General features: G+C 51.3%; 6 protein-coding genes across 10 annotated transcripts; 3 read left to right on the forward strand and 3 right to left on the reverse strand.

The window, feature by feature from the left end:
* Positions 1–71: 71 nt before the first annotated feature.
* Positions 72–14,891, reverse strand: LOC117142279 (ubiquitin carboxyl-terminal hydrolase puf). Of its 2 annotated transcripts, none has more exons than XM_033306160.1 (20): positions 14,489–14,891; positions 13,351–14,388; positions 12,525–13,236; positions 11,539–12,448; positions 10,591–11,477; positions 7,263–10,535; positions 7,017–7,203; positions 6,306–6,958; positions 6,117–6,240; positions 5,871–6,058; positions 5,539–5,809; positions 5,290–5,472; positions 4,665–5,064; positions 4,500–4,605; positions 4,258–4,429; positions 3,989–4,179; positions 3,575–3,927; positions 2,538–3,507; positions 2,135–2,472; positions 72–2,061 (listed from the first exon to the last, which is right to left on the reverse strand). In XM_033306160.1, exons 1-20 carry the CDS (start codon positions 14,529–14,531, stop codon positions 1,295–1,297), a joined length of 11,766 nt encoding a protein of 3,921 aa, XP_033162051.1. In that variant the 5' UTR covers positions 14,532–14,891; the 3' UTR covers positions 72–1,294. The 2 variants fall into 2 exon arrangements, with proteins under 2 accessions (XP_033162051.1, XP_033162052.1); XM_033306161.1 differs by having other exon boundaries at positions 72–2,034; positions 14,489–14,885.
* Positions 14,892–14,972: 81 nt separating this feature from the next.
* On the forward strand, positions 14,973–18,225 carry LOC117142281 (set1/Ash2 histone methyltransferase complex subunit ASH2). Of its 2 annotated transcripts, XM_033306163.1 has the most exons (7): positions 14,973–15,188; positions 15,252–15,436; positions 15,498–15,842; positions 16,709–17,089; positions 17,152–17,432; positions 17,644–17,901; positions 17,960–18,225. In XM_033306163.1, exons 1-7 carry the CDS (start codon positions 15,073–15,075, stop codon positions 18,062–18,064), a joined length of 1,671 nt encoding a protein of 556 aa, XP_033162054.1. In that variant the 5' UTR covers positions 14,973–15,072; the 3' UTR covers positions 18,065–18,225. The 2 variants fall into 2 exon arrangements, with proteins under 2 accessions (XP_033162054.1, XP_033162055.1); XM_033306164.1 differs by lacking the exons at positions 14,973–15,188; positions 15,252–15,436; positions 15,498–15,842 and adding an exon at positions 16,272–16,483.
* On the reverse strand, positions 18,213–19,691 carry LOC117142284. Its single transcript, XM_033306167.1, has one exon. It carries the CDS (start codon positions 19,429–19,431, stop codon positions 18,256–18,258), a length of 1,176 nt encoding a protein of 391 aa, XP_033162058.1. The 5' UTR covers positions 19,432–19,691; the 3' UTR covers positions 18,213–18,255.
* Positions 19,692–20,019: 328 nt separating this feature from the next.
* On the forward strand, positions 20,020–24,207 carry LOC117142834 (CLK4-associating serine/arginine rich protein). 3 transcript variants are annotated; one of them, XM_033307065.1, is made up of 6 exons: positions 20,021–20,347; positions 20,438–22,261; positions 22,366–22,459; positions 23,126–23,216; positions 23,304–23,409; positions 23,466–24,207. In XM_033307065.1, exons 1-6 carry the CDS (start codon positions 20,151–20,153, stop codon positions 24,022–24,024), a joined length of 2,871 nt encoding a protein of 956 aa, XP_033162956.1. In that variant the 5' UTR covers positions 20,021–20,150; the 3' UTR covers positions 24,025–24,207. The 3 variants fall into 3 exon arrangements, with proteins under 3 accessions (XP_033162957.1, XP_033162958.1, XP_033162956.1); XM_033307066.1 differs by lacking the exon at positions 23,466–24,207 and having other exon boundaries at positions 20,020–20,347; positions 22,366–22,463; positions 23,304–23,396; XM_033307067.1 differs by lacking the exon at positions 23,466–24,207 and having other exon boundaries at positions 20,020–20,347; positions 22,366–22,430; positions 23,304–23,396.
* Positions 24,208–24,449: 242 nt separating this feature from the next.
* Positions 24,450–25,096, forward strand: LOC117142837 (bolA-like protein DDB_G0274169). The gene is made up of 2 exons (XM_033307069.1): positions 24,450–24,781; positions 24,838–25,096. The coding sequence occupies exons 1-2, from the start codon at positions 24,488–24,490 to the stop codon at positions 24,994–24,996; spliced, it is 453 nt and encodes a 150-aa protein (XP_033162960.1). The 5' UTR covers positions 24,450–24,487; the 3' UTR covers positions 24,997–25,096.
* On the reverse strand, positions 25,022–26,676 carry LOC117142836 (protoporphyrinogen oxidase). Its single transcript, XM_033307068.1, has one exon. The coding sequence runs from the start codon at positions 26,550–26,552 to the stop codon at positions 25,125–25,127; it is 1,428 nt and encodes a 475-aa protein (XP_033162959.1). The 5' UTR covers positions 26,553–26,676; the 3' UTR covers positions 25,022–25,124.
* Between the last annotated feature and the right edge of the window lie 50 nt (positions 26,677–26,726).

A 26,726-nucleotide genomic window follows, 5' to 3' on the forward strand; every position in this document is an offset into this window, starting at 1 on the left:
ACACTCGACCCAAAAGGCAACAGGTTGCAGGAAAATCAAGTGCCCGCCCAAGTGAATGCCAGTTGTTTCAATTACATATCATTTAAACTTATTATTCTCATGATTTGTTTGCGTTTGCGTGTGATTTCGGTTTGTGTTTTTCGTTCGTTTTCCCAACATTACATTGTGTGAATTACGATCGCGTTACGTTCTCGGGATTGCTTAAAACTATCAATATATGCGGCCCCATTTTGCGGGGCTGGCCAGTTAGTTTCCTTTATGTTAATGGTATCATTTTTGTCCTTTTGTGTTTCACGTGGGACAACGAATCTCTCTACACTCCTTACGTGCTAAACATTACAATTTATCATTATCGGATGTGAACTAAAAACTTTTCGTTCGATTGGTTTGCGTTATGCGATTTACATTGAAAATGATTATGACATACTCTTTCTCTAACACACATCATCCAATATTTAAAATGTTTTGTTAGGTTCTATAATTATAATATCTGTTCACTTCTAACGTATCCATTATGGTGCTTAGGGGCGTGGGAAAAGGCGAGGAAAGTTGGTTAGCAAATGTTCGTAGCATCGTTTTTAAAAATGATACTTAATGGATACAACATATATAGATATTAGCGTCTCGTAAGCCGTTTCATTGATCTTCTTCAACCGCTCTCGTTCAAACTTTTAATTTGTAGTCCTAATGCTGTTGCCTCTGATTCAACTGCTTAACTTCCTTTTTTTTTTATTTTTTTTTTTTGGCATAACAAATTGAGAACTTTACTTTAACCATCCATTTGAAAGGGGATCTCTTACGGGTTTCGCTTCTCTGCGTGGGAGACATTGCGTGCTGGTTAATCTTAAGCTAGTTACATTTATATCTATATATTGAATATATGTGAGGGCTGTTCGCGTGTCGGGACTGAATGTGTGTTACATTGCTATTTGTTGATAAGATACATACTTAGTTAATCTATTAACCCCAAAACCAGTTTCCGATTTCCGTGGCAGGCCGAATTCGCAGCACTTTCCACTTCCTCGAAAACGAACATCGGAATGGGAGCTATATAGCTTGTGGCGCTCTGATTTGCCATTAGACTGATTCTTATTTTTTGTGTTTGGGTGCATGGGTAAGCACCCAAATCCAACCATTAGCACCAACCTTGGGTTGCTTACGTGTTACCTAACAATGACCTTTGGCCACAAAATTCTTACAGGTTAGGAGCTCAGCCGTGGTCAGCCGCCGGCGCCCATTATCAGTCCAGTGGCTTGCCGAAAAACAAAATGCTGAGCAAATCGTTGAATGACAACTAAATCTGTGTCGGACTTGCCGCCTGGGACGTGGACGCAACGGCGGCCGCGGGAGCTGGTGAAGGATTCGCGGGAGCAGTGTCTGCACTGGTCGCCGCTGGCGGGGATTCGTTCTGTTGGCTACCATTTGTCTGGCTCGTCTTCGGAGATTGCTCATCCGCCTCCGCCTCTGTCTCAGTATCTATGTTGCAACGCGTATCGTTTGCATCGGACATCGGCTCCGGCGGAGTACAGGCCCCTTTGGGGCGAGATAACTTTACAGCGGCAGCCGCCGAAGTGGATGCCTCGCCACACGGTTCCTCACTGGGCTCCTTAGTTGCCCCCGAACTGGGAACACTGGCATCTCTCTTAAGGATGGCAAAAATGCTCTGGATATACGATTCCATGGTGATCAGCGTGATAAGTCGCTTCTCGCGCTCCTCGTTGAGACGATCCTGGGCGGTCTTCTTATTCGAAGCCTTCTTGTTGCGCTTGGGCGTCGGCTGCAGCTCGTCCTCCAGCTCTGTCTCGTCATCGGACGAGGGAACTGAAGTTTTGTCCATCTGCTCATCGTCGCTGCCTGCAGGAGTTGGTGGTTTTGTGCTGTCCGTTACTTGCTCCGCGTTACCGCTAGATTCCATGGAAATATCTGATGGTTTGTCGTTCTCCGTTGAGGTGTCTTTCTCGCTCTCCGTCTGAGGGTGTTCCTTTTCCTTGATCTTTTGCGAGTCACGTTTCTGCTTCTTGTTCGGAAATGGATCTGGCAAATAGGGAGATGATGAAAGCTCTATCAATTTCAACATAATCAAGTAGTTCCATCATTCTTAGAATTATCATGGTAATGGTAACGCGAAACTTACCCCTCTCCGATTCCTTCCTAAACCGTTCGCTCTTGTTCTGAAGCGCCCTCAGCGATCCTCGCAACTCCTTGCGCACTGAGGCCGGTACTCCAGTGGCCTGGGCAATGATTCGGATGGCGAACAGATCGCCACACAGCTCGTCAATGTCGTCCTTGGAGTGCATACCATAGTTGATTGTGTAGATCATACGTGCCACTGGCAGCTGGGCGGCAACCTTGTGATAATAGAGCTCCAGAAATTCGCGAACGCAGGCATCCTTCAACATGCTCCGCTCGTCCCTCAGGACATTGTGAAGGTACTCCACCAACAGTTGATTCTTCACCAGCAGCTCAACGTATCTTTAAAGAAGATGTAAAGAGTATAGTTTAAACATCTCTTATATTTAGAAAGATCTTATACTCACTTGTGCGTCAAAGCATTGTTGTGTATGCCCACCCAGAATTTGGGGAAATAGGTGAAGTGCAGCGGCGTGGACTCGATGGCCACCAAGCATTGCAGCTTGACTAGCGTGTCGTTCAGAGTGCCCGTGTTGACGCACATGCGCATCATGACATCGATAAAGTCATGGTATGGTCGGTAAAAGGACTCCACCTGGACGTCGTAATCGGCATCGAGACCGCGAGGTGTTAGCTCAGCCAGAGCGATGCACATCTGTACCATGGGCCGCGGTGGACGGGGTGAGTTCTTGGCTCCCAATGGCCAAGGCGTATGCTTCGCACCACGACGCGGGAAGTACGGTCCCAGAGGACCGATCGCATTGGGAGCATTTGCCACGGACAGATGACAGTTGATAAGAATGGGCGCCAGAATGCCAATGGTTTCCAGGCTGGGATTGCGCACCAGCTCCTTGAGCACCTCCAAGGCCATGCGACTGATCTCTGGCGAATTGAAGGTGTTGAGTAGCGTGGCCAGTCGTTTCACTGCATCCGGCAGTGCCTTTGCCAGCGCCGAGTGTTGATGTTGCTGGCGCAGGAAGTGCTGTTGCTGGAACTGCATTTGCTGCAATTGTTGCAGCTGCAGGTGCTGCTGCATTTGTTGCTGCAGCTGCTTTTCCTTTTGCTGCGGCGTCTGCGGTGTTTGCGTTTGGCTCTGCGACTGCTGTTGCTGTTTCTGCAGCATCTGTTGCTGCTGCAACTGCAACTGTTGCTCCAGCTGCTGCTGTTGTTGCTGCTGCTTCTTTTGCGCAGGACTGTCTGTGCGGGTTCGCAGTGTGGCTAGGAGGAGTAGCATCTCTCCCAAGAGATCGAATAAGTCTCCGGCCACGTGGCAGGCGGTGGCCTCGTGATGCATGGAATGTAGCGTGTGGAGCGCCTCGAAACACATCTCAATGCCGCCGTTGAAGATCACCATCGTGCGGTCCTCCTCATTGTCCACTACAGACGAAATGGAATGCATCAGAGTTGGGCATTTTTCTAGAACTAAGTTGAGTAAACTACTTACCGAGTATCTTAAGAGCACTGATCAGCGTGGACCAGGAGACACGTGCATCCAGACTACTGGTGTAGGACACAATCACAGCCCTCCTAAACTGGGTCACATCGAGCTTTTCCTGTTCACTGGCATCTGGATGACGGGTGGCGAACAGAGCCATCAACTTGAATAGCTCGTCCACGGCGGCTGCGTACTGCGTGGGATGCGGTGTGATGTTTTTAAATGCCCACTGAAGGTTCTGGTGCTGGGACAATTGGCGTGTGAGTGCACGACTCTGCTCGCAGCACAGACGAAGTAGTCCATAATAGGCGGGCAGCATGGAACGGTTGTAGGTGACTATCTCCGCGTCATCATGATCGGCCCTAGGAGTTAATAGACGGGTTAATAATGTTAAGTACCAGTCCTAAGTATTGATGTTCTTACAGTATATAATTAAATGCAATGTTGCGTGTAATCTCCGGGCAGTTGGCCACCTGGGCAGCATTCTCAGGACAGTCCACCAGTGAGTGGTGCCAGAATGTTAATAGTGCGTGCTTATTGTGATGGGCCGGAACACTGGGCTCCGAGAGGCGTGGATGGAACAGCTCCCACAGGGAGCGCATGTACGAACCTATCTGTAAGTGGCAACAAAGTGAACCAATTTAGTGCTGAACATATCGGGAAGAAAGAGGAAGTGCTGCTGCCAAACTTGCCATTAGTTTTTCAGTCTTTGAAACCATACAATAGCTGAGGAGATTGAAGTACGCGGTCAGCTTGGTTGTGCCATGGGCTCCGATATCCGCATAGACGCGCGCTGGACGCAGCAATCGCAGGAGCAGCGTGATCACCTGATGCAGCACGGCCTGGGCATCGCTATTTATGTCGCTGCGGGAGCATAAGCAAGGTAGTTAATATATCGTAGTTAAGAGATCATTCAATATTCCAAATAGTTTACCGATAACTGTGAGGATTGAGGGCCAGCAGCTTGTGTTGCGAGTGGGCGCGGAAGTTGGCCCGGAAAGGCTGGGAGGGTACCAGTGCCACCAGCAGAAAGGCGGCAGCTGCAATAAAACCCGACCATTTAACAGGATCTCCCAAGAGGTTAGCGCCGATATCATACCATTCCGAACACGAGTGTTATCGTGGGCCAGCAGGAATTGCTCGAGCCACTTCTCGGCCGATTGAAGTATCCAGGCGTGGGCGATCTTGTTCTTGGTGGCCTGCAGCGAGAGCCAGTCGAGCACGGACTGTGGACAGTACTCGGCCGCGTCCCACATTCGTGGCAGGATCAACTGGGTGAAACAAGGCAGGCCAACTGGACCGCCCTGCGTCTCGGTGAGCAGAGTGAGCAGCTTGAAGAATGGCGCGCACAGCTCTGTGTGCTTGGTTACCGAGGCGAAGAGCATGCCAATGATCTGCGTGGCCAAGCGCTCATCCCAGCGACAAAGCGCGTGTATTAAATGCTTTGTCTGGTGCGGATTAATGCCGTCCTTTATTTGTTGGTACAAAAATGGAAAACCCTACGAAATATAAGCAAAAATTGACAAAAATGCAGGAAACTTTGAACACACGTAAAACAATTAAAAATGGAATTCGAAGGTAATTTTTTTATCTTGCTTTTTTTTTTGGAAATTTTGTTCGGGATTAATACTGATGGATTGGTTAGGTGATTGGTATTGGATATGGCATGCTTGAATGGTTGTTTGATAGATTGATTAAAAGCTTTCCAGCTTTTTGAGTATAACCTTGCCACCGGCGATTGCAGAGAAGTCTTTGGGCGAGAGTCGCAGCCGGAAGTCGGCTCCTCTTGATCTTTCCACTAGGCTGGCGCACAGAGCAATCATCTTGTCCAGCGATGCCGGACGCATCTTCTCCACGGACAGCGCCTCTTCAGAGGAGTTGTCTTCGTTGTCAGAGCTTATGTCTATCTGCTCAATGAAAAAATGAAACATCAAAACAAGGATGGTATGCGAAAATTGGTTTGATCAACTTACGCTGTCTGTTTGCTTGTGTCCCAGATAGAAGTCGACCAGGCTCTTGAGTACACCGATGCGCAGCAAGTACATGGCCTCCTCATCTCCCATCCGTGAGAACTCGCAAAGCAGTCCAAAATATTCGGACAAGTGCCTCAGGTTCGCTCGGGCACCGTGCTCCAGGAGCGAGATGAGCGAACCAATAAAACGAGTGACGCAAGAGGATTGGCCTATTAACTCCTTGTCATCCTCGTCTGTCTTCACATCCAGATACATATCAGCATGTGAGGCACTGGAAATGTAATTATTGTTTAATATACATAACGAATGTTAATGTTATTTATTGTATTTACCGTAGTTGCTGGATGACATGGATTACCAAACGCTGGAACATTTGACGCACCATTTGGTTGGGACACTGGATTAGCACCTGGACCGGCCAGTAGGGCTCCTGCGACATGTGCGACAGAAACCACTCGCAGGCCTCCTGGCTGGCATTGAACTGCTTGGTCAGCAACTCCACCCAGGGCACCATAGTGGGCTACATTGATGTATGATTAAAACCCACACTTACAGCTTTGCTGAGGGGATTTACTCACCTTTTCCTTAGCATGAATAAAAGTCTCAATGAAAAAGGACACAGACAACTTGGCTGCCATGCAGGTGACGTCCGTCTCTGATATTAATGATTGGGGTATGTGCCCACATATTTGCCACATAAAGCTGTGAAAAAAAAACAAGATTTGTGGTAAAATTATATGCATAACTAAATGTATAAGGAATCTCACTTGAAATATGTGTGCTCGAAGATGTTGCGATCCTGCAGGAACTGTCGATTGTCCTGCCAAATCCAATCCTCGAGCTCCTTGTTCAACAATGGGCGAAATAGTTGTAGCTTCTGGGCAGCCTTCGACGTGGATGGTTGCTGATCGTTGCTGGCTTTGCTGTGGCTATTGTTGCTTGGCTGCTGATTATCACAATTGGCTGTTGGCTGCTTTTCCTCCTCAGTGCTCACGGTCGTTATCTCCGTGGGCTTTTCGTCCGTCTCCGATTTCTTTTCGCACTCTCTGGATTGCTTTTCAATTTCCTTTTCCTCAGGCTCATCCTGCTTCGATTTGTCATCCGCTATCTCCTCTTTTGCAGGCGTTTCCTTAGACTCTGTTTCAGTCTGCGCAGGCTTCTCCTTGTCCTTATCCTCATCTTCGACTTCCACATCCACATCTGCCTTGATTTCGCTAGAGCTGGTCTCCATTTTAGTGGGCTCCTCCGCCTCGGACTTCTCTTCCACTGTGGGACTGGGCGTGGGTGTAACCAGCAGCTCAGAATGCCGGCGCTGCAGATGCTCTGGCAGTCGGCGCTCGTAGAACAGCATGTAGGCAGAGTTAGTCTTCTCGAAACTAAAGTCCAGATATTTCTCAGTCACTGAGTCGTAGGTTTTGCTCTGCAGATATCAAACATAAATGTTAGGTGCACGAAAACCAATGTAACTAACTACTTACCGTCATCTCGCCGCCAAAGCACTCCGCCGCTATCTGTGAGGGATCGAAAGGCTTCACTTCGGCATCGTTGAAAAGAAACCAGCGCTCGTGCGTATGGTAACTGGTCTTCGTCCGCTCCTTTATAAAGCTGTAGTAGTGGCCGCCATCCGCTGTGCCCGTGTGGACAGTGACGCCCACCAGTTCGTACCTGTTTGAGTGGACAATTAGTGTTGTTAATTAAGATACCAAATAATATGAAATACTCACTCGTAGCATTCTTCAATATCGGCATCTAGCGTGGCCTCTGCCTTTTCGTTGTCGTTCCCATCGCCTCCACCATCTGCTTCTTCCTTCTCCCTTTGGCGCCTCTCTCGCTCCTCTTTGTACTGCTGCGGCATTAAAGTCTTCTCCACATAATGACACATGTTCAGGCGCAGCGGAAAGGAAAAGTGCGTGTTGACCTTCTCCTTGAGCATGGTGACCATATTAAAGGTGTAGCGCATGGTGTTGAAGCACAAGATCTGGGGAAGCTTCTTGAAGCAAGCCCGCTTCTCGGCTCGTACTTTTTTGCCGCACTGCGAGCAGGTGTACATGTTGTCGCCCTCGAGGGTATCCTTAACGGTGACTTCGTCCAGGGATTCCTGCAGATTGCGCATGTCTGCAACCTGGCAGCGAACCGTGTAAAAGTCCTCGGCCGTGCGGGAAACGTGACCACAATCCAGGGAGACGACATTGTTGCTCAAGGATCCGCAGAAGAGTCTTTTCACCAGGTGCTTCAAGTCAGGCGTCATATCTTCCAGCTTGGACACCAAATCGATAAAGAACTCTGCCATATCCTTTTGCTCTCCCGTATTTAGCGGCTGGTGATCCATCTGGTACACCCGGCAGAAGCTTCGCGGGTTGTAAGACTTCCGTTCCGACTCCAGTAGGTAGGCAAACATCCGTTGTAGTTCCAGAAGTGTGGGTCCATGCTTACGGGCGGCGGTGGGTGGAACTCGCAAAACAGCTGCTCGCGCCTGTGGCATCATGTACAAGTGCTGGACGCAGGAGGCCATATAGCAAGTGGCTCCCAAATTAGTCAGCCCCACATATCCGCACTCAGCTCTGCCTTCATCGCGCGGCCAATAGTCCCAGGGATACGGCTGCTTGGGTCCGGATTTGTGCTGCGCCAACAGACGACCATGCAGATATGCATAGTTCGTGGCGCAGCCACGGCAAAGTTCAACCAGCAGATCGTAGGCAGATGCTCGAGACGACGCCGACTTGCACTTGGGCTTCTGGCGATCTGCCGGCGAGGGCATGTCAAACAGGAAGCCAATCAGTTGCTCAATAAAGGATAACGCCTTGGGTGTGTACTTGAATGTGGTGTCGTACTTGATCAAATTCGACATGAGATTTAAGAGACCCACCAAGCCATCGTCCTGGTAACCATGGCGCAGTTCATAATACTCTCGGGTGAGAATGCTCTGCGAGATGCTTTCGCACAGCATTTCAATGTCGATGTGCTCCTCGGCCACCATTTCCGGGGAGAGAGTATCCACCAATCTGGCCAGCAGCCAAAAGTAGTCACGGCAGGCGGGTCCGTAGGGATCCTTGCCCTCTTCCGAGAGCAAAAACTGCGTGTGCTGGGTGCCAGAGCTCATCTGCTCGGCCAATGGCAATAGGGCGATGAGCTTGTGTAGCAGTGGTGCTAGTAAGAGACGATAGCTATGCGCGTTTCCTAAGCAAATGCGATAAAGGCCAGCGCATATCTCACGCCGCACCGCCGGTTCGGGATCCTCCAGGATGAACTTCTGCAGCCATCGACAGTGATCGGTGCCAGTCGGGGCCCAGAGAAGCCTTCTTGCTTCCGCTGAGGCGTGCACAAAACTCACTAGGATGTTCATAGCGAACTGGATGAGCTGGGCCCTGCCCCAAAAGCCAGTGCGCAAGTGCTGGAACTGATAGGGGAACACAAGTGGATTGGCCGAAGAAGCCTGATGCTGCTGGTGAACTTCGTCGTTAAGGATCGATGAGAGTCGGGTCAGGCACTGTGGTACCTCCATCAGCTGTAGCATAAACGGGTGCGGACGTGACATCAGAACATGGGCATCCGCCGACTGGAGTTCCTCAAATCCCAGAAGCCAGAGGATGCGCAGCAGGCTGGCCAGGCAATCGTGCCGCCATTCATTTAAAGCCAACTCCTTGGGATGTGCGCTTTGTTGTAGTTGGCCCTCACTGAAGATTTCGTACAGATGACGAAGGCCACCACATTTGACGAATGCCTCACTCCATTTATTGTCACCTCTTTCCATCACCGAAAGTGCTGGTGGCGGAGGAGTTGGAGACGGCGGCGTGGAGCAACCCACTGGGCGCTCCTTTTCCTGTTCAAAAGTATCGCCTTTCTTCTGACGCTTGCTGTGTTGTTTCGGTTGGTTTTCTTTGTCGCCACCGCTGCTACTGCTGGCCTCCGTTTCCACATCCTGCAAGCCAGTCGAGGGTGTGGGCGTCAGTGGGGCCTCCAGCTCGCACAGTTGCTCCTTGCTCATTTTGACCTCTGGCGGCGGTGGTGGTGGCTGCTCGTTGCTATTTCTCCGTCTTCCCATTGAGGATTTCTTCACTCGTACCTGTTCCGAGGGATGTCCCATGGCCACATTGCCGTTGGATTCGCCTCGTCTGGAGCTTGTTAGGGCCAGACTCTCCACAATATGGAGGGAGTACATGAACTTTTGCAGGTTGTTCGGATCGAGAAGATCTCTGAACTTCTGCTTGATCTGCTTGCGTTTGGTGGCCAGTTGCTCCTCCTCTCCGCCAGCATCCAGTTGCTCGAGTTCGCTTAGGTCCGTAACCAGACTCTTAAAGGCGTCTAGAATGTGCGGATTGGTTGGCAGCATGGCGAGGATATCCCATACGCGTCGCGAGAGCAATTGCGCCTTTGTGTGGTGCTGGGGATTTACAGTCGACGCTTGTGGTTGCATATCGCCCAGGGTCTGCATCAGGCAAAATAGCTTCTCGAAGTACTTTGGCTGCAGCAGGAGCACCGTGGGCAAACACTCTTTTGGTGGGGGCGGCAGCATAGACGGGTGCTCCAAATTGGATTCCTTTCGCCTGGCTCCACGTCCACCCAACGATACGTAGACGATCTGGTTATCCTTGAATCCAGCATCTCCTAAACTCCGTTCATCGTAATCCGAGGTCAACTCCTGTCCCTGTGTGATAATACGTAGCGGTCCATCGCTGAGCAGCAGACCGAGCACAGGAGCAGCTAGTCCAGTTTGGAGGCTCTCCCACCACTTGGACACCTCCGCCTTGAGGTCGGCGATTAAGTCACACGCGTGCATCTGCAAAAGGCTTTTTTCCGAAAGTCCTGCCTGTTGCAGCACTATTCGTAGTGGTGGACCCGCTCCCTCATTTTTAAGGTTGCTGTGCGATCCAATCCCTTTGCCTTCGATGGCCCAGCGACGCAGATGAAACGCATATCGACGCCGGAAAGTATCCAAATGGGTGTTCAGCAAGAGCAGGCCACGCTGGACACGCATCAACGCATTCTCATCATCGATGCTAAAGGAATACAGAAATAGAAAAATAGTGAAAAAGGATAATTATTTAAACTCACCTTTCCAAAGCCGTGGCCGCTTGAACTAGGTTTTCCATGCACTGGGAAACGAACTCCTTCTCCAGGCGCAATTGTTGACCCATGTAGTACATGTTGATGTACTGTATAGCCGCCAAGGAGACATCGTTGCTCTGGGCGCGCAACGCGATCTTCCAAAGATGGTACATGCCAACGGCACTGGCGCTCGCCGAGATCTGGTCGCTATGATTGTCGTACTCGGCCATGGCGATGCGGGCGAAGCTGCAGAGTTGTTGAAATAGTCCCAACGCAACCATAGAGAACTCCTCGGGTCGCAGCTCTGGGAGTTTCTTCAAATACAAATGCTGCAGTGCTTCAATGCCCAGAGCATGCTGATCACCGCCTTTGGCCTGTGCCTGCAGCCACGAAAAGTAGCAGTCGGCACACTCCGGATCGTGGGCCAGCCACTCCCATAGCGCGTCAAGCTGCTCCAGCGTTAGGCGGAAGCTTTTCGGGGATCCTACCGTCGAGAATATCGATGATAGGAACTGCAGTCTTACAGAAACTTGTGTCTTGTGTGAGTAGAGTTGTCCGCCCAGCTGCTGCTGCTGCTGCTCTCCGTTTTGGGTGATCAGTACCTCGGCATGGCGACGCGCATAGTGACGTATATTATTGAAAAAGCACTGCATCATCCGGTGATTTCGCTCTGCCCACAGCGTCATAGAGTGCGTGTCCGAGGGTCGAAACTGCTGGAACGAGGCGAACAGTTTGGGCAGCAGTCGCAGGCTGACAATAACGCTCCGGTTGTTGGCGACGTTATACAGACAACCCTCGATGAATTTCGTTCGCAGTTGGCGGTCCATGCTGAAACACAGGAGAGTGGCCAGAGCTTTCTCTGCCTCTAGAGCCAGAGACTCCCCCAGTTGGCCCTGCAAGGCAAAATTAACATTACATAGGATTCAAGGACAACGAAAAACCAAAACAACTTACAATTTTATCATCCTGAAGCAAATCCCAGAGCAGTGTGTTTCCGGGCTGGCAGACATCATTTAGCTTGAAGGAGGGCTGCACCGGTGTACTCCCGGACGTAGAGCTGCCCTGGCTTGCCTTTGGTGAATGGTGCTGCTTTCCGCCGGATACCACCTCCATCAGATCGACATCGGAGTCCGACTTTGCCTTGGCCGCAGCAACCACGGCGGCAGCTGCAGCAACGCTGGCCTGCCGGTTCATCGCCACCAGCGTTTGCTGTGCAGTTCCGGTAGCCGCTGCAGCAGCGGCCACAGCAGCGGCAGCAGCAGCCACATTCGACTCACCAGACTTCTGAAGGGCCATCGCAGACTGGGCCACCATCATGGCGGCGGCCGCGGCTGCAAAGGCTGGTGGAACGTCCGAACAATTGGCGCGGGAGCTAACCAGCTGGGCCAGCTCCTCCTCGCAAGGCGACACGTCCTCGTCATCGAAGTCAGCCAGGTTCTTCTCGGATTTGTTACTCATCGGGGATGAGTAGCTGCCATCGTTCTCGGCACCACTAAGCAGCTCATTGATATTGGTCTCGATGGCCCTGATAAAAGGTCCCTCTCCCTGCAGATGCTTTAGCACGGCGTCGGGCACCAGCTGACTCGTAGCACCATCGCTGCACTCGTCGCTGTCCGCTAGGAGTTCGCCCTCGCCATCACCATCGGCTTCGCCATCTGCCTCGTCACTGCTGGGCACATCTTCAACTCCGTCCCAAATCTCGACCAGCTCATGGGGCAGAATGATCTGCTTGTTGGTTTTTTGTCGCCGTCGCTTGTTGCTCGTCTTCTTGCGGCTGCGATGCAGTTGCAGCTCCAGTGCGGCCCGCGATTGCAGTTCCTCTTCGCTGCTTGTGTTGTCGATAATGTTCACAATGCGTTTGTTCCTGGGTAAATTGGTAAAATAGGTGTTACTTATTACGTCAATACATTTTAAATTTTAAGAAAAACTATTTTACTTACACCAAGTCCACTTTGCCCATATCCTCGGGACTTATCTGCTTCCCCTTCTCGGTGGTGGGGTCACAGATGTGCCGCCTGTGCCGGGCCTGCTTGCATGGAGTAACTCCATCGATTGGACTCTTGTTACCGACACCTCCGCCGCCGCCACCGCTGGCAATGCTACTGTCGTCGGCGCCAACGTGGTCGTCCTCTGTGTTGCTTCCCTCAATGCTGCCGCTGTCAGAGCTGGAAGCGGTAACGTTTGACCCCAGTAGGTGTTCTTGCATCAGGTTCATCTGGCTGCGTGAGGTATCACGAGTCCACAGCTGTTTTGTTAGCGCTGAGGCTATATATATGCTCTGCTCAGTGTGCTCCTTGGGATCCATGCGGCAAAGGAGGGAGTAAAGGTGCATTGCCGGGCGCGGGGTCAGGTTCTTCACCAGCGAAGGCAGAATATCGAAGATCGTCTTTGAGCAGTGCTTCAGCTGGGTGGCTTGCCAGATCAGCTTGATGTCCTCTTCAGAGATCTGGTTCTCTACCGCCAAAAAGTTGAGCAGCACGTGTGCCTGTTTTACGATTTCTACGTGCAGATTCGGGCCAAACAGGTGCTGCACAATATGATTTTCAGTCAACCAGTTTGCGATGCGCTGCCCGAACAGCTCCACTTCGTTGACCGTTTCGGTGGTGCAGATCTCGTTAAATAGATTAATGTGTGCGTTGATCTGAGCCATGCCTGGAAAATATTTAAAATTATTTACTCTTATATACTATTTATTGATAAATAAATATAATATTTCAGCGTTGTTCGAAATGTCTTAAATAAGTATGTCAACATCGTAGGACCTACCTGCCAGTCGCATGGTCAGCGTGGTCGATGTAAAGTACTTAAAGGCCAGGGCCAATCCTTCGGTGTCAAAGTTGACAGCAACATCCAGTGGGTCCCGCATAGAGGACCATACAAAATCGGCCATCGCGCGTGTAGCGGCAGATCGGAGGCTCTGATCCGACAGCTTGCACATGTACTGCAGTATCCGACTTCGCAGCGGCACGAAGAGCTGCGTATTACAGTGGTAGTTCAGCCAAAGTTTCACATTTGAGACGGCAGCGGTCATCGAGTGAGCGGTGGACACTGGCAGATCGGGATGTTCAAAGCACAGCGACATGGCGCCAAAGCCGCCCGAGTTGCAGAAGAGGCTCACATTTCGCAGCAGGTAGATGGGCAGGTCGTTGTCGTGAAGATCGCAGATGAGGGCCAGGTGGTGAGCTTCCTCAGCCTGCAGGTCGTCCAGCCGAGAGTGCATGCCATGTTTGTGGGCGATGTACAGCGGGAAGTTGAGCAGGAACACCTTTGAGACGAGCACCAACAGTTTCTCCACCTCGGGCAGGATCCAGGGCTCCTCTGTGTACTGCAGGTGGGATTTGTGCTGAGGATTGGACGTTTGCGGGGGAGGGGGAGTGCAGGGGCCAACTGGCGGCTTTTTGGCTGGCCCGTCGCCGGAGCCCTGAGCCTCTTCACCGGCGGATCCAGATGGCTCCTCCTTTTTAGGTTCTTCCGCTGGCGCGGATGATTCATTTGCCTCTGCCTGGGCTGACGCTTCGTCACGCTGCTGTTCTCGCTGCTGTTGGGCCTGGGCCACCACCTGGGCAGCACTGGCCGTTAGCCGCTTGTAGTTGTCGATGAGGTGGTCGATGTGCTTTAGATGCTGCACCGTCAGACAGATGAGCGACTGCACTACCAGGTTGAAACGGTCATAGTTCTTGGTGTCCCGGTACAGGCACATGCACTGACGCTGCGGCCACGACTGGATGTAGTTAAAGGTGGTCTCGATCTCGCTCTTCAGCAGCAGCTGGAACTTCAGATCCGAACTGGCCACGCGCACCTCATCTGCAAAAGGAATTCGGAATACCATGTGTAAGAAGGGGGCAGGGGCTCCGGTGCTCGTCTTCATTCTATATTTTTTTTTCGCGGTGCACTTTTCACTTACAGAGCTCCAGGAGATTCTGGAAGTCGGCGCACACCTCGCACATGGTGCTCCACTAGCTGCACACCGAATCGGGAGCTTCCAGGGGTTAGGGCCGCCTTGCCAGCGGCGACGACTCCTGGCCGTCTATGGAGAGGAGTCGGAGTCTGGGATACGCTGGCGGAGTCACGGTCTGAGTTGCGGGCACTTGCTCTTCTTGCTATTCGTTGGTCGCTCGGCTCGCTCCCGGCGGTCGTGCAATGCCATTTAGGATGGCGCCCTCGCCTCTCAACACGGAACACTGTTTTTCGGCAACAAAAAAGTGATAATTCTACACTTGGACATATATATATGGTAGGGATATATATATATACAATTACAATCGAAGCAAGAGCCAGAGTTGGAGCGAAGAGGCAGGGGCAGGGTTGTCAGGCTGTGTGCTCTAAATGTTGCGTCTATCGTTTATCGCTCTTTGGCGACTTTCTGGTATTTGCAAACGCACCATGTGTTTGCCCGCCAACGGTCACTCTGGCCAGCCACAGAATTTCTTGCGGGCCGCAAATTTTTGTTTACATGCTAATTGTTGACTGAAAATCAATATCACTGCCATGGAGGACAGCCAAATGGACACCAGCTCGCCTACAGAGTCCAGCTCCGAGGTGAACTTCACTGCGGAGGAGGATAAATCGCAGGAAACGCGTTCCGCAGCCGGCGTTTGTTACTGGTGAGCTCTTTGTATGGGCTTTTTGCTTAGCCGGCTCCCTTCTATTGATAACATTGTTTTTAGCGGCAAGGAGCGCAATCTCAATATTGTGGAACTGCTTTGTGCCACCTGTGCGCGCTGGGTGCACGAGACCTGCGTTTCTTACCAGCTTGGTAAGGGCAAACTTCTGCCCTTCATCACCAACTATGTGTTCGTATGCAAAAATTGCTCTGCCAGCGGCTTGGAGAGCTTTCGCAAGAGCCAGGCTAGTAAGTGCAAAGAAGCCTCGCAGATTGAACCCCATTCAGTAATAACAATAACCATTTCCAGCCATATCCCAGATGTGCCACTGCGCCATTGCCAACATGCAGCAGGCGGCTTCCAGGGACGGACGTCGCCAGATTCAGTTTAGCAAGGACAAGGAGATCATACCGTACATCGAACAGTACTGGGAGGCTATGACCACCATGCCGCGCAGGCTCACCCAATCCTGGTACAGCACCGTCCAGCGATCTTTGGTCAAGGATGTGCAGACCCTGTTCACCTACGAGGAGCACGCGGAACATGGCGCCATGTACGGACTGTTCCATCAGGATCTGCGAATCATCAAGCCGAACTACGAGAGCATGAGCAAGAGTGGCGCCCTGCGACTCACCGACGATGGATATACTCAAGGTGAGCGTAAATAAGATGACAGGCATTCAAATCGATTTGAATTCTATAGTTTGAATGCTATAAACTTGACCGCATGTGTTATCGAACGCTCAGGGGTAGAAAGCTAAAGGAATTATCTTTTGGCGGCCAAATTGGCAACACTGGTCGACCAGCTGATTTTGGCACAGTGGTTTTCGTGTCGTCTATTTCGCTGCCTATTCGCTCCCCCTATTTATCGCCGCTCCCTTTCGCACGCTCTTTCGCAAGTGTTTGGCAGAGTAAAGCAACAACAACAACTGAAAATCGCAATGCGGATCGTAGTTTCAGATTTGCACACACACAACCACACACACAGAGAAAGAGAGAGAGAGAGCCCCACGTAGTCAGATTGTGGGCGGGGCGAAGTGGGGTGGGGTGGGGCTGGCAGAGGCGCTCAACTTGGCTCATTCATTACAAACAAATAGTTACGCTTGGAACACTTCGCCAGTGTCTCAGTGTGCGTGTGTGTGGTGCTCTTTCGGGGGAATTGATTGCGATTTGATTTTGAGCACTACGCAATTGCAAGGCCCCCGCTCCTTCAGTTCCATTGTGACCTGGTCCTGCTTCTGCTCCTGCTCATTCCCCCGCCCCCGCCATGGCGTCATCGTTCACGGACGAGGAGTGTAAGCCCGGAAATAGCACCGCCCCGAACTTTGCCCATTCACCTACATATGTAGCTAGTCCCAGCAATCAATTTCCTTGGTGAAAGAATTTCCTTGGGGATAGCTCCTTCTAGAAGCATTGCAGATACGTCCCAAGATTTACTCACGCTTAGTTGGGCCGTTTTTATATTTGGACAATACATGGCTATTGGAATTGTAACTAATGATTGGCCCTCCTGCTTCCAGCTGCCCTCTCCAAAAACAATCGACAGAAAAGGAAATTTCCCGGCACGGATTCGGGTCCCACGGGCAAGAAGGGTCGGCCCAGTTCCGATATTACGGCCAATGTAAAGCTGCCACCGCATGGTTATCCATTGGAGCACCCCTTCAACAAGGATGGCTATCGTTACATACTCGCCGAACCGGATCCGCATGCTCCATTCCGTCAGGAGTTCGACGAGAGCTCCGATTGGGCAGGCAAGCCCATTCCTGGCTGGCTCTACCGCACCCTGGTGCCACATTCTGTGCTCCTGGCGCTGCACGATCGTGCCCCACAGCTGAAAATAAGCGAGGATCGGCTGGCGGTTACGGGCGAACGTGGTTACTGCATGGTCCGAGCCACACACTGTAACGTTATATATATATATACTTCCCTGAAGAAATCATAGTAATATTGATTATCTTTCCAGCTGTGAACCGGGGATGCTGGTACTTTGAGGTCACCATCGAAGAGATGCCCGATGGAGCTGCCACGCGACTTGGCTGGGGCAGGGAGTATGGAAACTTGCAGGCTCCATTGGGGTACGACAAGTTCGGTTACTCCTGGAGATCTCGCAAGGGCACCAAGTTTACCGAGAGCCATGGCAAACACTACAGTGAGGCCTATGTGGAGGGCGATACATTGGGATTCCTCATAGAGCTGCCAGAGGAGGCATCGCTCGACTATCTGCCCAACACATTCAAAGATCGGGTGGGTTTGGATCGTTAGTCGTCTTATAAAATTCCTGTTTTAATCTTTTCTGATCAAACCAGAACGATCCTTTGTATTGTAAAATGATATAGGTCATCTTGATAATTAGCCCATATTATGCCTTTCCACTGAATTTGCATATAATTGCATCTTTACAAATCGACCCTCCCTAATTAGCAATCTTGTTCAAAATCTATTCATTCTGCAACAGCCCCTGGTCAAGTTCAAGTCTCATCTGTACTACGAGGATAAGGACAAGATCACAGAAACGCTGAAGAATCTGCACATCCTGCAGGGCAGCCGCATCGAGTTCTTTAAGAACGGCCAATCGCAGGGTGTGGCATTCGAAGACATTTATGCCGGCAGCTATTTCCCGGCCATCTCGATCCACAAAAGTGCAACGGTCAGCGTAAACTTCGGACCCGCCTTCAAGTATCCCGAGGTGCTCGTCGAGCACAAAGCCAAGGGGGTAATATATCTCGGTTTGTTCTCAGGAAGCTTAACATCTATTATGCAAACCCCCACAGATGCACGATCGCGTGGAGGAGCTGATCACAGAGCAATGTTTAGCCGACACCCTCTACCTCACAGAACACGATGGACGTCTGCGCCTGGATAATATGGGTCTTTAGTGGGATATGTCGTCATACACAGAAGTTTTAGAGAACTAGGGTGTTATTTTTGTATGCACTATTCTTTGGCAAGCAGAAATTTGAAAAGACTATCATCATACTATCATACCTAAAACATTTAGAATTTACCACTTTTAAAGCAGAAGAATTTTAAGAAAACACTCGTTTGAGATCGGTTTTATTGTTTGAGGTTACTTGAAGGCTTTGAATTTCGAGGCACTGTAGGGTATGTAGAAGGCGCTGCTGGGCGCAAATTCGGATCGCGGATGATGAACTGCCGCCGAAATAGAGCGTCCCGTGGATGGCGTGTTGCTGGAAACGCTGGTCGCTCCAAATGGATGCAGTGTGGAGCGGTTGGAGGAACTGTTGCTTTGGCCATGGCTGTTGTGTCCACCGCCGCCGCTTGAGTTGCTCTGGCTCGAAGTGGCCGTAGTGGTGGCCAGCAAATCCCTGCTGTGCCTGCCCAGATTAAGCGAGGGCAGGACTACCGCGTTCCTATTATTAAAAAAGCGATTGGCGGCCATGGGCATGTGCCAGGCGGACGATCGATGACTTTGATGTGGCAACACGGCGGACTTGGCCTGGTTCTGATGCTGCAGCTGCTCCTTCTGCTGCACCTGGGTGAGCTGAACGAAGCTGCGATTGTTGAGCAATCCCCGAAAGCGCCGATTGGTATCGAGCACATTGAGAATGGGCGGCATGCGCAGACGTGCCGAGGATTGGGTGGTGGCCGAGATGGGCAGCTGGGGCTGGTTCTGCTGGCTGCGCTGTCGCTTGAGGAGTCTAACCGAAACGGAGGTGACCCGCAGATCCCTGTCCAGTAGATCCACCAGTTTCTTCTGGCTGTGACGCAAATAGGAGCGGTGCTGAGGCTGTTCTGGTTCTTCTGCCTTGGGTGTGAGAAATCCATCCTCCGCCTCCTCGTCATCATCGTCGTCGTCCAGGGAGTTCAGACTGAGATTTGAAATCGAGTCAATATCCTCCCGCGTCTGACTATCGAAACTGTGGTGGCGCAGCGTTCGAGTCCGGCGGCCCAGCAGGCTGGGGAACTTTCGGTGCCAGTCTGCGATCTCGTTGCGCAACTCGGGCTCCTGAAGCTCCGTTAAGGGATCCTCGCCGCTCATCAGCCGCTCCACCCGCTCCCAGTCCAGCAGGTTCTTTTTGATGGCATCGTCCGCCCACGGAATGGAGCCCACCGAGCTGCGGTCAATGCTGCTCGAGGAGTAGGGCACATCCTGCAGGAACTCCGAGTCATCCGGATCGTCCTTATCCGCTTCCTGTTCGTTGTTGTTGTCGTTGTCCTTGCAGATGGCACCCTCATTGTCCTCCAAATCTGCTCCGAAATAGTAGCGTCTGTCTGAGGACATCAAAACTGCTCCAGAAAAACGAGCTGGACTCGTTCTGCCTTCGCTTTCCCTTCCCTGCTCCTTGATCCTTGCACTCGCAAATCCCCGTGGGTGTCCTTTCGATTTATGTAGCTGTGCCTGTGCCTGTGGATGTGTTCCCCTTCAAAATCGATGCCGCAAAAGGCGGCGAGCGACAATTGTTGTGTTGTGGCCCATTCCAGTTTGGCTTGTTATTTATTGTCCTTTTGTTGTTTCGACAAAGGGCGCAGGCTCCACGGCGTTGCCAGTGTCGACCAGAAATAACGTTCGCTGGTTCAAAGTGGTTCAAAAAATCGAGCATAGAGGGTATTCTTTTTGAGCTTAGCTTTTAAAGTAACAATAACTCTATTCAACTCTTATTTTAATCAAAACAATGTAAATTACAATTGTTAAGGTTATGATTGGCATAAGGAAATACTCCAAAGCCATAATCGGCTTAGATACTAGTAATTTTTTTAAATATCCCGCCGAATTGCTGCTTGCCTGCCATCCATCAATGTATCGATTTTTGGGTGTATATTGTATCGTTGTTACGTCGCTGCATCTCCCACCACTAGGTCGAGTTTTAACTATACGGTCATACTGTATATCGTCGGTTTTAGCTGGTGTAGGGTCATATTTTTGCCGGGCGTGCTGATGTCCTTTTTCGGGTGAAGCCAAGTCATTTGCCAGCCGGCGATCGCAGGCAACACAAGTACAGGATGTGGCACGAGGCGAGGAAACAGGAGCGCAAGATCCGTGGCCTGATCGTCGATTACCGCAAGAGGGCGGAGCGGCGGCAGTACTTCTACGACAAAATTCAGGCAGATCCCACCCAGTTCCTGCAGCTGCATGGCCGGCGTAGCAAGATCTACTTGGATCCCGCGGTGGCCGCCGCCGGCGATGGAGCCGCAATCATGCAAGTGATATTCATTTGGAGCATAAAACCCTCTACTTTCTAGTTGCGTGGCGATGTTTTTTTTTGCTAAGTAATTGATATTTTTTGCAGTGTGCCTTGGCAGGGTCAGCAGGACAACCTCATCGACCGCTTCGATGTACGCGCCCATTTGGATCACATTCCTCCCGTGAACAAGACCAACGCCGAGGGGGCGGATGGTGACTCCGAACTGACCCTCGAGGAGCGTCAGCTAAACTACGAGCGCTATCGCATCCTGGCGCAAAATGACTTTCTCAACGTCAGCGAGGATAAGTTTCTGCACCAACTCTACCTGGAGGAACAGTTTGGGGCCAATGCCCAACTGGAGGCGGAACGGAATCTTGCCAAAAAGAAGCAGAAGACGGGAGGAGCCACAATTGGCTACTCCTACGAAGATACCGGCGATGGAGCGACCATTGGACCTCAGCCCTTTGGAGCCGCCGGTTCGACAGCCATTGGTGGAGCGGCAGTTGTTGCAAAGGGAGAGAAGGGGGATGGCAGTGAAGAATCGGATTCTGACATCGACATGGATGTGTCGATAGACATCGGCAAGCTGGACACCTCGCAAGCCCATGAGCTTAACGCCTGCGGCCGCAACTACGGCATGAAAAGCAACGACTTCTTCTCACACCTCACTAAGGATGCTGACGAGGCGGATGCCCTGCGCATAGCGCGCGAGGAGGAGCAGGAGAAGATGCTGCTCAGCGGGCGCAAGTCAAGACGCGAGCGTCGGGCCCAGAAGGAGAGAAGGATCGCCAATAGACCATTCAGTCCGCCAAGCTATGCTGCCAAGGAGGACAAGGACAAAAAAGGTGGTGGCAAGGGCGGTGAGAAAGAAAAGGAGGAGGACAGCGAATCGCGTTCGCCTTCGCCCGCAGAAGCAGGTCCCGAGAAGATAACCTACATTACCTCGTTTGGCGGCGAGGACGAAATGCAGCCGCACTCCAAGATCACCATCAGCCTGACGAAGCCAGGTCTGACCCTGGGTGAATCGTGCATCAATGCCAGTAGCGGAGCGGCAATTGCCGCCGCCGCAGCATCTTCGGTTTCCTATGCTCAAAAGGTGAAAGATAATCTGGACAAGTTAAAAGTGATGAATGAGTCGTCCAAGCGCAACAGGCGTCGATCCCGCTCGCACTCCCGCTCTCGTTCCAGGAGTGCCTCAAGGAGTCGCAGTGGTAGTCGTCGGAGTGGCAGTCGTCGGAGAAGTCGCCGCAGTAGAAGCTATCACAGAAGGAGCAGAACGCGTTCTCGTCGCCGACGAAGGTACTACTCCAGATCAAGATCCAGGTCGAGATCAAGATCCCGCTCGCTGTCAAGATCCAGATCCAGGTCTCGCAGTCGATCGCGATCCGGTTCCTGGAAACGCTATAAGGCGCGCAGTCCAAGCTACAAGCGCTCTAGAAAGCGCTACTCCTATTCCTCTCGCAGCTCCAGTGGCAGCTCATACAGGCGAAGAAGTCGCTCCCGATCCCCCTCCAGCCGAAGGAGTCGCGTCAAGAAGAAGACCACACCTCCTCCAGTGGCGACCGTGGGTGGTTATTGCTTGAACACCACCACGACTACAACTACATCCACTGTAACGGCGGTAAAGATGATCCAGCAGCAGCAGCCGCCGGCCAAAGCAACGCCACCCATGATCAGCTATCCCATACCTGCGCGAATGCTCAATGTAAGCCAAGCACTCACAGCTACCGCACCCGTAGCTGTGCAACCACAAGTGGTAGAGCCACCACCACCGCCTTTGAAACGCTACTATGGCCGAAAAAGAGCCAACGATACCTCCTCATCTTCGTCGGGAGCGGAAAACAGCGAAGGCAGCGACAACGAGGAGCAGCAACAACCACAATTGGGAAAGCGAGCTGAGGACTCCGATGATATGGAATTGGATACTGCGTAAGTTTGTATGCTGGAGAGAGTGGTAAAGTAGAACAGCCAAGGATTAGGGCCTGTATCCTTATATTTGTAACCCCCATCTAATTCTGGTATCTCTCTTTCAGGTCGGAGCGTTCCCACGCCCTCCAGCCGACCATGTCGTCATCGAGCAGCACGGGTAATCAAACAGGCAAATATAGTTCCGCTACCGAAACCAAAGTCAGTAAGCAAAGCCAAGTGTGTCATGCCCCACCCAACTGGAGTACACCACAAAATTCACGTCTCAGCCTCCCGCTATCCGACATCCAATCCAATGAGCAACATTCGGACCCAAGCAGGCAGCACCGTGTTCTCGTTCCAAACCTGACTAGCAACCATCCCTGCATGTCCATTTGTTGATACATTGTTTTGTGTCCCCCTCTTAATGCCAATGCAGCTCTTCGTTGTATAGAAATGCAATCAAGGACGCATTCGCTACCCCATTGTATTTATAAAACCAGTGCAACTTCTGTCCGGTTTGTCTGCTTTTTCTTCAATCTGTTGCTATGCATTGAGTTCCGTGATTCTTTCCCATGAATTCTCATCAAAGAAAAATGGCACGGATGCTATAGTTGTTATATACAGATAGTAGATTCTAATCCAGTTTTAAATACTATTTAGCTTCGAAACATGATGCAACTGATAAGCCTGCACTGGTATTTTTAAGCTTCGGCTTTCGAAGCTAGCTTTTTCCTAATGTTAGTGAGTAGATGCCCTAAACTGACAGCCCATCATGGACGCACTGACCAATCCCCACTGCCTACCACACTTTCGACGGCCACCCACTGCTCCCTTAAAACCACAACAACATCCTGAGACTTGCTAAATAAGTATGTGCTTTTACAGGGCTCCGGACATCCGAGTTCTGGTGGTGGCGGACGGCCCAATCTGCGCGAGCGGCTTAAGAGAAAGATGCAGAACCTTTTGAACCGGCAATGTAAGCCAACTGGAGTGTAGTGTGATGTTCACCAAGCGCCTTCTGAAATCCCTTGAATAAGGTAACTAAAACCGAAATATCTTGCAGATAAAGCCGATAAGCGTGCGGAAATCGAAAAGACCGAGCGGGAACGACTGCAACAGCAGGAGCGCGAGGATGAGATGCGAGAACTGGCACTGAAGCTGCGCAGAAGGTGGGTATCTGGATGTGGTTGGCTCTGGCGGTCCTCTCACATTTACATATTCACAGGCGCCGTGAGCTGCGTCACAAATATGGAACGCCCTCGAGTGGAAAGCTCTCGGACAGCGATGCCGAATCTGTGGCATCGGAAAGCCAGCTGGCAAAGTTCTCGTCGCGTCGCAGTCGCAGCAGATCAGAAAGTCGTAGGCGGTCGCCACCGCCGGAAACACAGCACAGCAGACGGAGCAGCAGCCGAACGGAAAGGAGGAGACGCACAAGGACGCCCAGTCCAAAGTACAACCGTAGGCAGCGTTCGCGCTCCCGAAGCGGAAGTCGCGTGGAGCGGAAGCGACGTTCCCACAGTCGACGGCGCAGTGGCAGCCGTGATCGGCGCCGTTCCCGCAGCCGGAGGAGTCAGTCCAGGCGGCGGAGGCAGCGGGAACGCAGCATTGAGCGGAACCGCGAGCGGGAACAGTACAGGCAACAGCATCAGCAGCAGAACGAACGTATGCGTGGTCGTGATCGCGACCGGGAGGCGGATTACGGTCATGGTGGCAGTGGTTCTTCGAATCGAGGACGCGTCGTCATCTCCGCCCCGCCAAAGCTCAAGAAACTGGTTGACTATTGATCCCGAAATCGTTGTGAAGGAGACGTTTTTCTATTCACTTGATTATACATTTGATATTCGCTCGATTGTTTATGCATATATGTACGATTTATTTCTGGAGCGTGTTTTGCGCTCCCTGTTGATTCTGGCCCCAATAAAATATTTATAGCGCATAGTATTAAAGTTACAACTTTTAAAGAAGAACGCATCATTTTTGTACATTTAATTTATTTTTATTTAACATTTTTTTATTCCCTACTTGATAAGATTTTTAAATGATATGTTTTCCCCTTTTTGTGCTTAACTGTGGCAAATTAAACTAATTTTGATAATTTATTCAATTTTGTATTAACCGTTAAAAACATTTTAAAAAGTGGTTATCGTTGTCGTTATCGATAAGTTGATTTTCATCCCGCACTTGGCAACCCTGTCTACCAGTTGTTTATGTAATTGTAAACAGCTGTGCGAGAAGCATACTGGAATCATGTTAAATTTCACTCTTCGACGACTCACTGGAGTTTCCATCCGAAACCTGAATCAACTGACACCCACAATCAGCAGCTTAGGACAGATCCTCCCCAGAGCCACTATGTCGCAGGAGGCGGGACAGTATCCGCCCATCGAGTCTGCCATGCGAAAAGCACTTAACACGGAGCTGAAGCCGGTATACCTGGAGGTCATTAACGAATCGCCCCAGCACAATGTCCCCAAGCGTTCGGAGTCTCACTTCCGTGTGTTCGTCGTCTCGGAGAAGTTCAACGATCTGACACTCATCAAGGTATGTTTAATCCGTGGATTTCCGTTCTATTTATTAAGAGGTTTATTTTTCCTTAGCGCCATCGATTGGTTAATGACACGGTAAAGAATGCCCTAAAGGCAGCAGGCTTCGAGTTCATGCACGCCCTGTCCATTGAGGCCAAGACGCCCAAGCAGTGGGAACCGGAGCAGGAGCCGGAGAAGAGTCCACCGTGCCTGGGAGGCCACGGCAAGTAAAGACACAGAAGGAACAGAACTCAAATTCTATGTACAAAGGACCTACTTTACTATTCACAAAACCAGCTTACACAAATACAACAGAATCACCAACGGAAAAGAGGGTGTGCTAGAAGGGAATGGTTGATTTAGGACATGGGTATGGCCTCCACTTGTCGCCGGGCGGACAGGATAACATCGTTGATGCCCACGCCATCGTATGCAGCTCCGCAGACAGACAGTGGCAGTTTGTAAGTCTTGATGTAGTTTCGAATGGCCTCAACGCGCCGCTTGTGGCCCACAGTGTACTGCGGGATGCACTTGTGCAGTGTGTGCACTCGACTGAATTTGGGTTCCTCGCGGATCTGCAGCATTTTCTGCACATGGCTGGTGGCCAAGTCAAGAATCTGTTTGGGGCTGGGACGATCGCCGAACCACTGGTCGAACCAATGGCCACCCATCATCACGGTAAGCACTGTGTTCTCGCCCATGTCGAAGCAGCAGCTGTCGAAGATGACGCCCAGCAGAGGCAACTTTTCCACTGGCGGCACTAGCAATCCAAATCCGTCCTGCTTGAGTAGCTTGCCGGGGAACTGCATGTTCACTACCAGCACATCCACGTACGGAATGCTCAAAAGTTGGGCGCTCAGCGAGGGATGCTGTTGCTTTACCAGGGGCGCCAGTTTGTAAGCGGGCAGGGAGCTGACCACATGCTCCACTGGAACTTCGGCATCCTTGATGTTCATTCGAACCCCAGAACTGCTGAAGGTCAAGTTCCGGCATTCGTTGCTTAGCTGCACGTTCACATCCCGCTCGCCTAGATACTTTCGCATAGTTTTGGGCAGGTTCTCTAGACCGCCTTGCAGCCCGTACATGGCCCACTTCTCCTTCACAGCCTGCGCATACAGCTTTGGCTGTCGCTCGGCAAACAGTCCATCCTTGGTGTCCTTGGTCTTGTTCTTCTCAAAACGGGAAATTAGTGTGCCCTTAAGCACTCCTCCGTACTTCTGCTCCTTTTCAAAGAGTCCCTCCATCAGGAAGCGCACGCTTATTTCTCGCGCGTCACCGGCGCAAATACCACAGATCATGGGACTGATGGCGTAGTCGGCTATCTCCTTACCAAACCGCCGCTCAGCGAAACTGTAGATGCTCTCATCCTCCAGCTTGGCCTTCTTGCTTGCCGTGAACAGATCCTGGAGCACCGCTTTGTACAGCGGCTTCGTGAAGGGAGGCAGGACGCCGAAGAGACCCTTGGGACTGTTGGGCAGCATGCAGAGCTGTCCCTTGGCATACAGCATTCGGTTGCGTGCTGCCACATGACTGCGTCGAATGGGAGTCACCTCCAGCTTCAGCTCCTCCACTAGCTCCAGCGTGTTGGCACCTGGCTCGCCAACTGGGCGTATGGTTCGCGGTCCGCTCTCGAAGATGAAGTTGCGATCCTTGCGATTCTCCGACCGCACCCATCCGCCCACACGGGGCGAGGCCTCGTAGATGGTAAGCGGCTTCCCGAATCGCCGCAACAGGTAGTATCCGGCGGACAGTCCACTCAGTCCGCCTCCCAGCACGGCCGTCGACATGTTCCTTCTGCTGCTTCTGGTTGCTCCCGAATCCCTCAAAGGATTCAGACTAGTTTTGGTTTGCAGACGGAGAATTCTATGCCGGCTTCGATCGTTCAGACCAAAATAAACCCAGGTGACATAACTATCGTTGAAGCTATCGATAAGCTTAAATCCAAAATCGCTGAGCTTACA

This window comes from Drosophila mauritiana, chromosome 3R (genome assembly GCF_004382145.1).
Source record: "Drosophila mauritiana strain mau12 chromosome 3R, ASM438214v1, whole genome shotgun sequence".
NCBI classification, from domain to species: Eukaryota; Metazoa; Arthropoda; class Insecta; order Diptera; family Drosophilidae; genus Drosophila; species Drosophila mauritiana.